Source organism: Bubalus bubalis, chromosome 2 (genome assembly GCF_019923935.1).
Source record: "Bubalus bubalis isolate 160015118507 breed Murrah chromosome 2, NDDB_SH_1, whole genome shotgun sequence".
Classification (NCBI taxonomy): Eukaryota; Metazoa; Chordata; class Mammalia; order Artiodactyla; family Bovidae; genus Bubalus; species Bubalus bubalis.
Window position 1 is genome coordinate 36156045 of NC_059158.1, and position 15966 is coordinate 36172010.

The 15966-nt window shown below is 43.0% G+C and overlaps 1 protein-coding gene across 9 annotated transcripts in view; it reads left to right on the forward strand.

Annotated features, from left to right (window-relative positions):
* The window catches only part of MED20 (mediator complex subunit 20), a 73105-nt gene that overhangs the window by 12729 nt on the left and 44410 nt on the right, over nt 1-15966 (forward strand). For 4 of the 9 annotated variants that reach the window (XM_006069169.4, XR_006545546.2, XR_006545547.2 and 1 more), the window contains exon 5: nt 9255-9336. The exons of the other annotated variants lie outside the window; for them this stretch is intronic. In XM_006069169.4, the coding sequence (XP_006069231.1) occupies nt 9255-9326 (72 nt within the window). In that variant the 3' untranslated portion in view covers nt 9327-9336. The remainder of the gene's footprint in view (nt 1-9254; nt 9337-15966) is intronic. 9 annotated transcript variants of the gene reach the window in all.

Consider the following 15966-nt stretch of genomic DNA (forward strand, 5'->3'; position numbering starts at 1 on the left):
GTGTGGAGCATTCCAAAATCAGTCTCTTGGGTTACAAGGGACCCTTGAGGTCACACAGTTTGACTGTCATTCAGTACCCATAACTTTACACCATCCCTCCAGCGATCATGAAGGCTTGACTTGACCTCATCTAGGTCAAGTCTCTTCCCTGTTTATTTCACTTTTGTCACTACCTCTGAGACAAAAATCAAAACCTACCCGTTCCTTCCCTCCCAGATTGTGGACACCGTCTGGTGCTTAATGAGGGAATTGATCATTAGTTGGTGCTGGAGTATGATCGGACTATGGTTCTAACTCTACTGCAGGTTCTCAACCCCTGAGGGAGCCTCAGGAAGCCTAAGATGCCTCGAAAGTGGACACAGCTTTGTGGAGAATTGCAGTTCTCTGGGAATAGGATTTATAGGGTTCATTAAAGTATCTCAAAGATCTGTGATCCAAAAAAAAAGAATCTCTGAAGGGAGAGCATCCTGAAAGGAAAGAACAGGAAGGCGAAGATAAAGCAGATGTGAGATACATCCAGGTGACTTACCACACGCGAGACCTTCCCCTGCCTTTCGTACCTTCATCTCGGGTCCATCCCCTCCACGGTTTTCCCTCCTTCATTTTTTATAGTTCTTCCGGCCTTTCATTCAGGTTCTGGGAAGCTGCACTGTGTCCCTGCTCTTTTCTCTCTTATAGGTTCCTGCTTCTCCTCTTTTCCCTATGTACACACAACCTCTTAGAAATGAGTAGGAGGAATTATGTAGGAGCATCTTTATAGCCCACTTTGTGGCCCAGGAGTTACTCTTCATGTGACTCAGCCCATGGGGTCTGAAGATTACCCTGTTGTAATGGCATCTGGCTTCATGAACGTATTTTCATTTTTCAGGATGGTGTGATCGATGAGGCAAGAAATAGTTCGTCGCCTCTGAAATGAAATTAGTGAGTTGAAAAGATTCTTGGAACTCTGAGGGCAAAGATCCCTAATTCTCTTGTGGTCTCTGTTTTATTTACCAATACAGCCCTGCTGCGTCAGATGGCACAGACTGAGTTTTCTTTGGAGGCTTTAAAAAAGAATTTAGGGCCCGTGTTTGTATATTCTAGATTGTACAAAGGCAGAATTCAGCATTGAACATCTTGTGTCATGTGGGAAAGGCACGGCTAGGGATGTGGAGGTGACAGGACAGATGTTCCGAGGCAGCCTCCTAAAGGGAAGAGAGCACGGCTTTAGGAGACAGACGGCTGCGTGCTTGCCACAGTACTGTCCCTACCCTGCCAGGTAGCTTCAGTCACGTTGGCCTTTCTGGGTCTCATCTGTGTAGTGGGAGTGATGATGCCCTTTGTGTTTCATAGGCTTGTTGAGAGGCTCAAGGGAGAAGAGGTATGAGAGTGCCTTGTAGGCAAGTGATGCTGCCTCTGCTCTTGCATCTTTTTAATGGCACCAAAGGTACTGTGTATGGTTAGGATGTTGAAGATGGGAAGCTAGGGGGTCATTACTATTTGGTAGCAGATTAAAATTCTGCTCCAGTGCACAGGAAATAGTTGTAGTAGAGAGCGAGCAATGTGGGGAGAGGGTCCAGAGAAAGTGTCTATCGTGCAGGTGTATTTTTGTGACCAGACCAGTGAGCGTAGTTGTAGGGACTGTAATAGTCACTCATAGGGTTGAGATGTTTACTTGTTCTCCTATAGCCTAAAGGAAAAGAAGCTGAACTAACAACAACAAAAAAAAGGCGGGGGGTACAAATTACTGTATCTTCTTTATGCAATACATCCATCCCTTTTCTCCTCAGTTCCCAAGTCTTAGTTGTGCCTGCTGCTGAACTGTTTTTGATACGGATGTATGTGTGGCTTTACTTGCAGCCAATGGTGGCTGAGTTCAGTGTTCCTGATTGTGTTTTCCATTCCTCATTGATGAACCACCTAAGCTGTTAACTCTGAAGCTATAATAAAACCTTTTTGTTAGCTATCCTACATAAGCTTTTCCTATTTTAATTATCTAAAATTAAATAGCCTTTTTATTCTTTCTGCTTCCATTTGATGCACAATTCTCAAACTTGTTGGTATCAGGATTCCTTGATGCTCTTAAAAATTAACTGAGTACCCCAAAGAGCCTTAGTGTGGGTTGTATAATTGATATTTAATTAAAACTTATTTATAATGAAAAAATGATTAAATGACTAATTAAAACTTATTTATAATGAAAAAGCATTAATTCATTTAAAGGTAATAATAAACCCATCACATGTTAACATAAAATATTTTAATGAAAAGTAACTTTTTTCCAAAAAAATTTAGAAGAATGGCATTGTTTTATATTTTTGCAAATCTCTTGAATGTCTGGCATAGTCGAAGACAATGGATCCTAGTGTCTGCTTTTTTAGTCAGTCTGTTGAAATTTGTTATTCAGTTGAAGAATGTGAAGAAATCCAACCTCACACATTCTGGGGCTTCCCAGGTGGCTTAGGGGTAGAGAGTCCACCTGCCAAGCGGGAGACGCAGGAGCTGCAGGTTCAAACCGTGGGTCAGGAAGATTCCCTGGAGAAGGAAATGGCAACCTGCTCCAGTATTTTTGCCTGAGAAATCTCATGGACAGACGGACCTGGAGGGCTACAGTCCATGGGGTCGCAAAGAGTCAGACATGACTGAGCGACTAAACCACCACCACCACAGTGATACTGTCTTCCAATAATTGGGGATGTTCTTTGATACTCCACTACAACTCTGCTAAAGGTTAGTTGCAATGTGGAATCTCAAATTCTATCAGTGAGCTTTCTGTACTCTGTTATATTAACATTGATTAGTTTATTTTGCACTGTGAAGGGCTCTTTTAACCATACCCCATTTTGTAGCATGCATTGGTCATTTGGAAAATACTGCAGATCTTTTAAATGTTGACACATTTCATTATACAATATCAAAAAATCATATTTGTTAATATCACCATCAATCTCAACAGAAAAGTCTTGGGAAGCTATTACGCTCAGAGTGGTGGATATATTTTCAAAAATCCTAAGTTTTGCTTAAGAGCTTGAGTTTGATCATTACTAACAAATGCTGTCAGGCTCAATTTGTTTATTTCTGAGGAAATATCTGTCAGATACCCAAGGCTGAATGACTGTTAGCTGTTCTTCCAAGTGAAAATGGTATTGCATGAATTGCTAATTCAGCTCAAAATTCAGAGAAATTGAACAAGTGGTTTTCCTCAAGAGAAACTTTATAAGGCACTAAAGTGCTTTATGACTCTCTCTACTTAATCACATAGAACAATATTATTGGAAAAATATGTTCTTACCTAAAACAAAGTTTTTATTTTAGTGTTTCATCAAACACTTCCTTAAAGTGACACAGGTATAATTCTTTTTTCCTGTGACTGGATGGCAGTGAAGACTGTGTTGACTGTTAGTACAATTTAGTGCCATTTCCTCGATTTGTGTTATGGAAGCAGCAATTTTGCCCATTGTTACTTTTGTATCATTAGCACCAATGTCATCACAGTGACAAAGGCAAGTAGTATCTTACTACTATGAAAACAGTTTTGATTTCAGGGATCCTCCTGAAAGTCTTTGGGTCACCAGGGCTCCACAGGCCACGCTTTGAGAACCACTGGTCTAATACTTAAAGTACTGAGAATTGCTTTTTTGCAAGCCACCCCTTCCTTCAGAAGTTTTAAGTGACTCCAAAATCCTTCACTCAAAAAAGCACCTATAAATGTGTCAGGAACATTGAATAAAATACGATCTTTTTTCTCCAGAAATTTTCTTGAGGGTTTGGGGAGCAGGAGGAGAAAATAGATAATCGAGGAGTTAAAATGTAAGATAACGAATTCCTTAAAATTATGTTAAAGGTGTTAGCAAAGGGAGTGCTAAATTTTAGGTCTTAACTTGCGGGCTTCCCAGGTGACTAGGTGCAGGAGATGGAGGTTTGATCCCTGGGTGAAGAAGATCCCCTGGAGGAGGAAATGGCAACCCATTCCAGTATTCTTGCCTGAAAAATGCCATGGAGGGCTAGTCCATGGGGTGGCCAAGGGTCACACACTGAACAGGAACACTGAGCTCTTGAACCACATGGCAAATCCTCATCAAATCAATTACTCAATCACTAGGTTTTATCACTTCATCAGAAGTTTTTAAAGTGTTTAAGTTAGTTACCTTTGGAAATTTCAGAGTTGACTCCAGGCATTGTAGATTCATGCTTACACATGCACATGCCCTTCCCCCTTAATTTGTTTGTTGTTCTTTGGCTTCTGTTGCTTCTCTATTTCATATTTACAAGTGTGTAGCTTTGAGCCAGTGTAGATAGTAAGGAATGTTTCTTTTCCTTGCGCTTGTATGTAAACGTAAGCCTTTACCTGTTTCAGCCTTGCAGTTGGGTGATGTAACAGTATTGGTCTTATTTGGAGGCACTCCCCCCCCCCCCCCCCCCCCCCCCCCCGCCCAAACTATGTCAGGGCAATGCACCCAAGAGGCTACTCGGGAAGGAAACTTTTTCTGAGGCTGAGAAGATTTGTAAATAGCTGCAGTTCTGTTTCCCTGAGGTCTCCACCCCCACCTTCTGCTGAACTTCTTCAGTTTACAGCAGGAGCGAACCACTTCCTTAGGGGAATTTCCATAAAAAGGCGGAATCCCGACTGGGTCATCAGTGGCAAAAGTCAGACACATGCTCAATCGCCTGGGAACCAATAGTAACTTCTTCAAAAGCTGACTCAGGATCTTTCGGACACCGTGAAAAAACTGATAGTCTTATTTTTAACAGAACAAAGCAAAAACCTAGACGGTATAATGAGGAAGGCTTTCCCGCTTGGCAGTGGGAAGAGATGTTAAAGACAATCCATTCAAAAGGAGTGCGGCGAACTACCGCAAGATTCCTTTACAGTTCCGCAGGCTGAAGGGCTGCGGAGAAGGGGGCGGAGATGGGCTCTTGTGAGTCTCTAGTCCTTTAAGGAGGAGGGACGGCCGTAAGACTCTGTACCTTTAAGAGTCTCTTTGTCTGGAAACCTCCTTATTTACCCTCCTGTGCTTCAACCAAACTTCGACCCGCGATTCACGACGCCCCTCTACGCCACCGCCCCTTACGCCAGGCTCAAGTTGGCCGCGCGTCGGTGGCTAACCCTAAACTTGGCGGCCGCCGCGCGAACCCCCGGAGAGGGTGTCTGTGCCGGGTCGGGGCCCTGGGCTGCGCCGTTGGCGCAATGCGGGGCCCGGGGGCGGGGCTCCGGCGGGTGGGCCAATGGGCGGGAAGGGGGCGGGGCCGCGTTCGGTTGTCTCGCGCCCTGGTGACAGCTCGCGCGTGCTGATGATGGCGGTAAATAGAGGGGGGTCGGGGGAGGGGGCGGAGGAGGTGGGGCGGCCGCAAAGGGGGTAGCTCCAGGGGGTGGGGGGACGGGAACCGGGGAGGACGCGACGGCCAGGGATCCCATTCGGAGACTCGGAGGCGGGGACAGGAGTCTCCGGCACGCTGGCCCTCCCCTTTAAAGAAGCAAAATCCTCACACACCGGGTGAGGGGCGACAAAGGCGGCGCGCGGCTAGCGGGCGGGAGGAGTGGCGGCAGGGGGCGGGACCGCGGCGCCGGCGGGCTGGGGGCGCCCGGGGCGGGGGCCCGCGGGAGGCGAGAGCCGGCTGTCCTGGCGCGCCGGCCCTTTATTTTGGCGGGGTGGGCGACCGCTGCGTTTGGGGTAAAAGCCTGGAGGGGAGAAGGGAAGGCAGGCTTGGGGGCGTTTCGGGGAAACGGATCTGAGAATGAGATGAAGAGGATTAAGGGGAGAAAGGGGTAGAAGGCAGGGAGAGAAGGAGTGAGGAAAAGCCAGCCAAGGAGGTGAGAAGGAGGCAAAGCCCAGGCTGGGTGATAAGGAATCCGGGCAGGGAATGAGGTTAGGAGGACCGAGCCCGGGAAGAGAGCTCCCCGGGTTAGGTGTGAGAGCTGGGCTCTGGAGGGGAAAGCTTGGTAGGGGATGGTAGTGGGGCGAGGGTTCCAGGGGTAAGAGTTGGAAGTGGAAGGCAAGGAGGGGCAGAGCTGGGGGAGTAGTTGGGAGTAGAGGAGAGAGAGTGATTAAGAGCCAGACGTGACAAGGGTGTGAACTAGTGCAGAGCGAGATGAGCTGAACGACTAGGACCGGCGATGGGTGGAAACTGCGAGGTTCTGAGAAAGATATGGGTTAGTGGATGGGCTGAGAAAGATATGGGTTAGTGGATGGGCAGTGGGTGTGAATTCTTGAAAGTGAGGAAGAAGGGAATTAAACACTGGACTAGTAACCAGGTGGAGTTAGGAATAAGTGCGGCCGATTTGGAAGGGTGAAAAGCAATGGACATGAGAGATGGGGCGTTTGTAGGACAATTCGGGGGCCAGAAGAGCTAAAAGAAGGGAGTGAGGGTGTGAGAAGTGATGGCGGTCTGGGACAGGGTAACTGGGGAATTGTGTTAATCGCCGAGGTTCAGCCAGATCCAAGGTCCAGACTGAGGTAAAGAGACAAGGCTGAAAGCAAAGGGTGAGAGGAGCAAGGAAGAGATGGACCCCAGGATTTAAAGGATGAGATGGGGAGTGAGGGAAGAGAACAGGGTTAAGGGAAGCTTGGGGAAGCCTGATGGATTTCAAGCTGGGGGAGACTGCACAGGGGTGGGGATCAAGTGTGCAGTTGGGGGAGATGCTCCAGAAGGTCTGCATGGGTCAGGGCACAGACGCTGTAATGAAGGATCAAGAGTAGGGAGCCTTTGGTGCAGAAGAGGAGGAGCCATGGTGAGTGAAAAGAGACCTAGAGATAGGGGCAAAAACTAAAAAGTAACAGTGGAGGTGGGGGATGCAGGAAAGGAATTCTTTGTTGAGAAGAGAACTGTTAGTGTATTCAAAGTGTGAGTCCTTTTGTCCATGAAAGTAGGAAATTCCAGAAACCTTTCTCTCTTCAAGGAATCTTGAATCTGCTTCCACCTTTCACGGTTTTTTAAATCGACTTTTCATGTCCACTTTGAAAAGATGAGACCCATTTTGATTTTGTTCTCGTATGAAGGATAAAGTGTCAACTGGGTGCTGAGAAGCTCTGCCTTTTACTGGTGTTGTGATCATAGGAAACTGGGTTGTATTTCCAGTGTGGTTGTGCCTGTATGGTGTGACAGTGTTGTGCTGTAGCAGTGTGATACCTGACAAGCGCTAGGCAGTGCTTTCTCAACAGCATTTTTATTTTCAGTGGCGAGCACCCTGTTGTTGAGATAAAGATGAAAATCTTTTTGTTTTGTTTAATCAACCAGATTTCTGCCTACTTGTTTTTGATGGCTGGAGAATATTGAAATCATTTCAGAGAAAGGCAAATAGCCAACCAGGGAGGTGTGCAGGAGAAGAGATTTAAATCAGGGTGCTGAGGGTTTTAGCTGCCTTTAGCTTTGTGTGTGACTTTTCATACTGTAGAAGAGAACTCACCCATTTGACAAAAATGGAATAAAGAAAGGGAGATTTAGAATAGTAGAGGCTTTTACAGTGGGATTTATCTTTCAGTTAAATAATGGGTTTATGAGTAATTTTATCATAACCTGTAAGATAATGCATGCTGGAGCCTTGGACAGCTCCACTGCCTCTCCTGTTTTGTAGTTGTGAATAAAAAAATTAATATTTTTCTAGAATAAGTTTTTGATATTTAAGACACTCTGGGGAATTTAAAGGAAGATAAATTTGGGACAAAATTTAGGTTATTCCTAACCAAGTATTTTGTTTTGATGATTTTTAATCCTGAAGCTTTTACATTTAGCTAAGAATGTGAACGATTATTACTTTGCATTTGATAGTACCAAAGGATAGCATATAATTTACTTAAGAAAAAACCACAAACTATTCTTGAGACTCTTATATGAGGTTATTTCATTGGTTCAGAAACACAAAGATGCTTTTTCTTCAAAGTTGTGTAAATTTTGGATTGCCACTGTTTTCTGGGTATTTGTATAAGTAGCAAAGATCACCTTAATGGCATCTGTGATAGTTAGCAAAGATTAGATTTTGATTAGTGGACATCAGAAACATTGGCCATTAATGTAGGTGAGTAATTTAGAATATTAAATTAAGTTTCTGGGTTCAGCTGCTCTGTTCATGGATTCCAGATTCTGTGGAGCAGGTGTTCAAGGCAACTAGATTGGTTTAGCAGTTTGACAGGATTTTTTAAAATTACTATTCTTCCAGCTAAGTTTCAAGAGGGTGAGTCTGAAATGTTAACTTTCAAACTGAAGAGTAACTTTGGCAAGAGGCACCTGTTTCTATGAAGCGTGTGTGTGTGTTCCCGTCCTTTCGAGATGTGTTTCTATGAAGCGTGTGTGTGTGTGTTCCCGTCCTTTCGAGGTGTGTTTCTATGAAGCGTGTGTGTGTGTTCCCGTCCTTTCGAGGTGTGTTTCTATGAAGCGTGTGTGTGTGTGTTCCCGTCCTTTCGAGGTGTGTTTCTATGAAGCGTGTGTGTGTGTTCCCGTCCTTTCGAGGTGTGTTTCTATGAAGCGTGTGTGTGTGTGTTCCCGTCCTTTCGAGGTGTGTTTCTATGAAGCGTGTGTGTGTGTTCCCGTCCTTTCGAGGTGTGTTTCTATGAAGCGTGTGTGTGTGTGTTCCCGTCCTTTCGAGGTGTGTTTCTATGAAGCGTGTGTGTGTGTTCCCGTCCTTTCGAGGTGTGTTTCTATGAAGCGTGTGTGTGTGTTCCCGTCCTTTCGAGGTGTGTTTCTATGAAGCGTGTGTGTGTGTTCCTGTCCTTTCGAGGTGTGTTTCTATGAAGCGTGTGTGTGTGTTCCCGTCCTTTCGAGGTGTGTTTCTATGAAGCATGTGTGTGTGTTCCCGTCCTTTCGAGGTGTGTTTCTATGAAGCGTGTGTGTGTGTTCCCGTCCTTTCGAGGTGTGCTTGGCAGTGCTAGTAGGTTGTAGTCTGTGTGTGGTATTGCCGTTTTTATATTATGATTGTTTTGTACTTGATATCTTAATATAAATTACTTTAGACTTGGTAGTGAAGAAGAAGAAAATATAAACTAAGGAAAGTCCATTTGGGCCGTAGCTGTTGTTTCTGTATGCTGCTGTAGTGTGTTAAATCTCTACTTCTCACTGTAAATGGTTATTTCTCAGTTGATATTTCTCTTTTAGTACATATAATACTATTTGTCAGTAAGGAATTCAGTGATAAATTTAAGTTTTATTTCCATTTTTTCATCAAGCAGAATTCTACTCAGTTTATTTTGGCTACAATCTTATTTGCTAAGCCGAAAACTTTTAAGTTTATTTGTTCAACCAGTAGGTTGTATATAATTAAATGTTTTTCTGGTTAATCGTAGATTCTTTGGATGGGAAGAGACCTTGAAAGGACCTCTAGTTTATCCTGCAACTTCAGTCAATATCCCACTTAAATCATCCCAGGTAGATAAAAATTTATCCTCTTTGTGTAAATCTTCAGAGGTAATGTGGCAACCTTTGTAGGTAATATTTTCCAGCATGTAATTATTTTCTCTAACAGGACAGTCTGTATTCTATCCAGAATACAGAAGAAATGCAGAACAAAAATACAGTATTTGTGCTTGTTCTCTCTTGCCCCATTCTTGATACTACAGTAAGCAGATATTTATACTCGAAAATCAAGATGACCTTATTTCTTCGTAAACTCAATAGCTCCCCATGTATAGTGCTTTTGTGTCAGACACTGTTGTAAGCTCTCTGCAGACTGTAACTCATTTACTCCTTCCAGTAGTCCTATGAGGGTGGCATCCTACTGTTCCCACTTTACATGTGATGAAATACAAGGTCCTTGAGATTAAATGACTTGCCCAAGGTTATATTCAGACATTTCTACAGCTACTTGTTTGATAGTTGATAATCTTATAGTACAGATTATACGGGTTTTTTTTTTTTAAATCAGGTAATAACTAAAGGATGGATTTAATCTTTTAGTTTTGTAAGGTAGGGTGAGGTGGGGATAGGGTTTGAACCTTGGCGTTTTATGGGCAGTCTGCTTTAGTATTACCTCTGCTTGACTGTTGTAAAGTGATCCATCACCATGCTCTTCAGATTATTTTATCCCTAACCAGTCTTATTTGCCAGTCCTTAAATTAGCCCTATGATTCTGTTATTAATCATTTCTCAGTCCTTCCTAGATGGGGAACTTGGGACAGACACCATAAGGGCTGTGTTTGATGCAAAGATTGCATCAGGGTTCTTACGTTGTTGTATATTTTTCCTCACAAAATTGTATTTTTAAAACAAAACAAATCCAAATCAATAAGATGCCTAATTGTATTTCAGATTGATTGTTGTCAACTGTTTTAGTGAGAAAGAGGCCCTTGGCTTTTCCTCAGTGGGCAACAGTCTCTCCTCTACAGACCTCTGTGGTATATAACAAGTCCACACAGGTTTCTAGATGAGAGATTGTTTGCCCACCGAGGAAAAAATGGAATTCAGGTTTCAGTGTGGATATCTATCCATAAACAAACTCTGTTCAGATTCTTGCTGACTTTCCCCCCTGTATTCTCTTTGTATGTGCCCCTGCAAGCAACATGCTGAATACATTTACTCATGCTTTCTGTTGCTGTTTAGTCACTAAGTTGTGTCCGACTCTGCGACCCCATGGGCTGTAGCCCACCAGGCTCCTCTGTCCGTGGGATTTTCTAAGCAGGCATACTGGAGTGGGTTGCCATTTCCTACTTTAGTGCATGCTTTAACTTGCTTAAATAATTGATCCACTCTTTTGTTTGTTTGTTTGTTTAGAACAGTTTTAGGTTCACAGTAAAATTGAAGGGAAAGTACAGAGATTTCCCTGCCCCTACACCTGCATAACCTCCCCCTATTATCAGTATCCCTTACCAAAGTGGTTTCTTACGATTGACATTTTAAAAAATAAGTAATAATTTTTCATCATTAGTGTTTTCTAAGTACCCAGCATGAGTTAAGTATGTGAATTGTTTGAAACGCAAAACAACATTAGGAGAAAGCTTCTCTGTGGGGATTTTACTCAATATTTTTGTGTGTGACTTTGGATTTTTTTACAGTTTTCAGATTTTATAGAAAAGTTGCAAAAATGATACAAGGAGTTTCTATATACCTTTCTGCAAATCCAGGAATTGTTTTATTTTGCCCCATTTTATCATTTTCTCTCACTTGTGCAGTTTTTTATTTTACATTGGGGTATAGCCGATTAACAAACAATGTTGTGATAGTTTCAGGTGAACAGCGAAGGGACTCAGCCATACATATCCTCACCTGTGTATTTTTAAAGAAGTAAGTTTGAAAGAAAAATGGATATGAAGGCCTTAATCTTAAAAAGAAAAGGGAAGAATGGTTTCAGTATATCAGCAAGTTGGTATGTGTTTGATTTCTGTTCAGCATATGAAGCAAAAGAATCTCAAGATTGGACTTTGAGTGGATTTTGCGGTTTCATGGTTTGTTGTCCTCATGCTATTTTGAAAAACATTCCTCATCAGCAAAAGCTGTCCTGGTCTGCCCTTTTGTAGGGGCCTCCTTAGTACATTGGACGGTATGCTCACATAAAGTGGTCCTCAGCATATGCCAGCTCTGGATGATGTGTGGGTGATTACTGCGTAAAAACAGGAGCCACAGCACCGTCCAACACCTTGACTGAGACGTATTTAAGTGAAATACATATTTTACCTAAAGACCCTTCTGTTGCTTCGAGAAACTGGAAAAGATCTAAGTGTAAAATAGACTGCCTGAGAAACATTGCTTGCAATTAATACAAGTAGGTTTGCCTTATGGTGAGGAGATGAATATAAATATCTTAAAATTTTACTACCTGCCCCCAAATAAACCTAAATCTGGGGAGTCTTTTCAATTGTTGTGATATGAAGGGATTTCCCATTGCCACTGTCCAGCTCATCCTTCGTCTTTATGAAAATGGTAGCCTGTCCATTTGATAAAGGCGTGACCTACAGAATGAGGCCTGTCTGATTTCAGCTGAAAGGATTATGAACTGAATTCTAACCAAGATGAAATATAGCACTTGTAGCCAGCCCCCACCCCCCACCCCCATTAAGTGATCATCAAAGCTATAAAATATAGCTCTTATTAAAGCTGGTGATAATAATGAAAAACACTTTGCTTTTACAAGGATGAGAAAATTACAAATTATTGGAAAAGCTTTCTTTCCAGTCATGTGTTATTGTTTCTGAGTCATGGGCAGTTTTAAAGACTATACTACTGTTCCTTTGCCATTTACATGTTAATAGAAGTCTGAAAAGTAAGACACTCTTCTGAAATTTCCAGGGTTGTTTTTATTATGTGTCAAGTTGTAAACAGCATTCTGTGACAGGTATTTTCTCTCTTTGTCTCCTATTGAGCTAATTAGTAATTTACACTCTAGTAACATCTCTTTCAGCCTCGCATTTTCAGCGTGTGAAAATGCCTGCTATTCTGCGCCTTCCATGCAGCCCGGGCTGGCAAATGATGGGGGGCAGATGTTGGTTAGCACATCAGAAGGATCACGGATAAAATTTATTTCTGTGTTGTGTTTTTATAAACATACAGGCTTTTTGTATCTGCCCGTCCCCTGCCATGCTGCCCCTGCCCCTCCCCCATTCAGATAGAAACGTTGTGACTTAGAGTCCACAGCTACTGCCCTTGCTTCAACTTTGGATTGTTTTCTATTCTGTCTCCCAGCCTCGCCCCCACCCCACCCCACCCCCACACTGTAGGATTTGGGGGGGTTAGCAGGGCAGTCTGGCATAGTTGAGAGCCCAGGAAGCTGGCCCTCACTGCTCCCTCCCTTGGACAGAATACAGAGCTCCTTGTCATTGTCTCAGGAGCCAGCAGTGCCTCTCTTGCCGGGCAACTTGTGTGAGGGGTGGGAGGACAGCATGCTTTTACATGACACTCGATTCTCTGCAAAGCACAGACAGGCCCTACCTTTCCGTCAGCATTTTCAAAGTGCAGCCGCTAGTGAGCAGAAGACCATTTAGAGCTTGGCTTTAGCACTCTGTCACATTGGTGTTCCGCTCTCTCCTGGCCCCATGCTCTCTCTTTCAGTCTCTGACATGGGACTCTGACATCAATGAGTAGTGTCTGTCCTGTGTTCACTCCCATAGGCCGTGTGATGTGAGCATGGTAATGCAGCAGGAGCTTTTGACTTTGAAATAAAAGTCTTAAGGATCAATTTGTTCTGTGAGGAATAGAAATTTAAATTGAGAATTAAAGGAAGGGTAGAGAGGGGTTTACTGATGTATCGGTTTTGAGCCAGAACCTTTCTAGAATGCTTGATAATTTGTGGTACTTATTTTTGCAGTCAGGAATCCTCATTTATCAGGATAATAAGGTCACAATCCCTGTTAGAGCTAATTAGAGTCTCCCTGACAAAAATTGTTACCTGGAGGTAACCACAAAGAAAATCAGGTAAGAAAATGTGTGAGTAGCTCAGTTCAGCCATCATTGCTAATAGCATTATAATCATAGATGTCTAGCTTTTGACAATGAATCAGTATTCATGAACAGAGGACATCTCGTTTATGTTAGCATTCACTGAGTATGTGGGGCTATGCTAGTGTTCTGAATGTTTCTATGGTCGGTTGGCCATTGCTAACATTTACTTTCTTTACTGTCCTTTTTCTGTGTTCTAGTATAACCACCTATATCCATTGTCTTATTTATATTAGATGTTCATGGCGAGATATTGATTACACTTTTGTGCTTTCACATCTAAAAGAGGTCAAAGGTCAGATTAATAAACAACATAGGAAAAAATAAAATACCAAAGTGGTTTGATCATATGGGTATTGTGAGTTAAAAGTAAGAAAATGAATGTATGACTATGGAATTGAATATATTCTTTTAAAAGAAACATTTCTACAATATATGGCATAGTGTGAAGAACTGATAACTGTATGTTTCAAGTGAAAGGTAAATAAGTGTGCCTTAGTGAAAAGATCGGAGAAGGCAATGGCTCCCCACTCCAGTACTCTTGCCTGGAAAATGCCATGGACCGAGGAGCCTGGTGGGCTGCAGTCCATGGGGTCACTAAGAGTCAGACACGACTGAGCGACTTCACTTTCACTTTTCACTTTCATGCATTGGAGAAGGAAATGGCAACCCACTCCAGCGTTCTTCCCTAGAGAATCCCAGGGACGAGGGAGCCTGGTGGGCTGCCGTCTATGGGGTGGCACAGAGTCGGACACGACTGAAGCAACTTAGCAGCAGCAGCAGCAGTGAAGAGATCAAACTCATTTGTGGTGGCATCACTGTCTATTCCCAAAATGGTTAAACATTAACATTGTTCCTAGTTATACTGTTAATATACTTCTTGAATTCTTTTTTCTTCATAGGCCATTCAGCTTTGCCTACAGCTAACAAGTTCAAAACCTATTTAAGCTATAAATTCTAATTCTATTCCTTTAAATAAATATAACATAAAACACAATTACTACTTTTTTAACCTGTTAGATTAAGAGATTAAACAAGTTGATGTGGCCAGTAGTAGATGAGGATATGGGGAAATTGGAAATCTCACTTTTGATGGGAATATAAGTTTCTTTGAAGATAAATTTGTCAGCGTCTGCTGAACTTTTTTAAATTGGAGTATTTCACACGGAAAAGGCAATGGCACCCCACTCCAGTACTCTTGCCTGGAGAATCCCATGGACGGAGGAGCCTGGTGGGCTGCAGTCCATGGGGTCGATGAAGGTCAGACACGATTGAGCGACTTCACTTTTACTTTTCACTTTCACGCACTGGAGAAGGAAATGGCAACCTACTCCAGTGTTCTTGCCTGGAGAATCCCAGGGACGGGGGAGCCTGGTGGGCTGCCATCTATGGGGTCGCACAGAGTGGGACATGACTGAAGTGACTCAGCAGCAGCTGTACAACATAGTGTTGAGTTCCCACTGTGCAGCAAAGTGAGTCAGCCATACGTGTACCTCCACTGCAATGTGCGTTCTTAGTCGTGTCAAACTCTTTACAACCCTGTGGACTGTACACCTCCAGGCTCCTCTGTCCATGGGATTTTCCAGGCAAGAATACCGGAGTGGGTTGCCATTTCCTTCTTCAGGGGATCGTCCTGACCCGGGGACTGAGCCCACGTCTCTTACGTCTCCTGCACTGGCAGGCGGGTTCTTTACCAACTGAGTCACCAGGGAAGCCCTGTTGGAATTTTAAATGTGCGTATCCTGTGACCTAGAGATTTTACTTCTAGAAATTTGTCCTATAAATATATTTATACACTTTCATGGGAAAATGAGTATAAAGTTTTTCTTTATAGCATTGTTTGTCCCTGCAAGAAGAGTGATGTCCATCAGCTAGGGACTGGCTAAATAATGTATAGGGAATCCATACAATGTAATACCATTAAGCTATTAAGGAATGCAGTGAATCTCTTATTGCTGTTGTAGAAAGATGTCCATTTTTAAGTTTGTTTTTTTAAGTCACGATATAGGACAATATAGAATATTCATGTTTTTGTAAGATGTTAAGAAGTGCTATTGAGGTGTTGCTGTTTGGGAGGGAAGGTATTCACTTTTTGTGCTTCCCTGGTGGCTCAGTGGTAAAGAATCCACCTGCTAGTGCAGGAGATGCAGGTTTAATCCCCAAGTAGGGAAGATTGCCTGGAGAAAGAAATGACAACTCACTTTAGTATTCTTGCCTAGGAGATCCCTTGGACAGAGGAGCCTGGCGGGCGACAGTCCATAGAGGTTGCAAAAGAGTCAGACACGACTTAGAGACTAAACAACAACAAATTGACGTTTTCCTCTATGTGCTTCTGTAGTGGTTGCTTTTTATAAGCAGGTGAAGAAGGGGTTAATTAAGAGTGTTTTCATGAAGGAAATTTCCATGGTAGTAAGGGAGGAGTGAGAGGCTGGTCAGAGAACTGCTCTGTTCATAAGAGATGGATGAGGTATGTCAGTCAAGCTTTTAAGTAAGAAATGAGGACTGGATGGCAGGAAGAGGGGATGTGGTGGAAGTCGAGAACATTTGGTGGAGATTTGAAAGACAGTGATAAAGAGCTTGCATTTGATTTGAAAAACAATCTATGGAGATGAGGATAGTACCTAGTCCTAT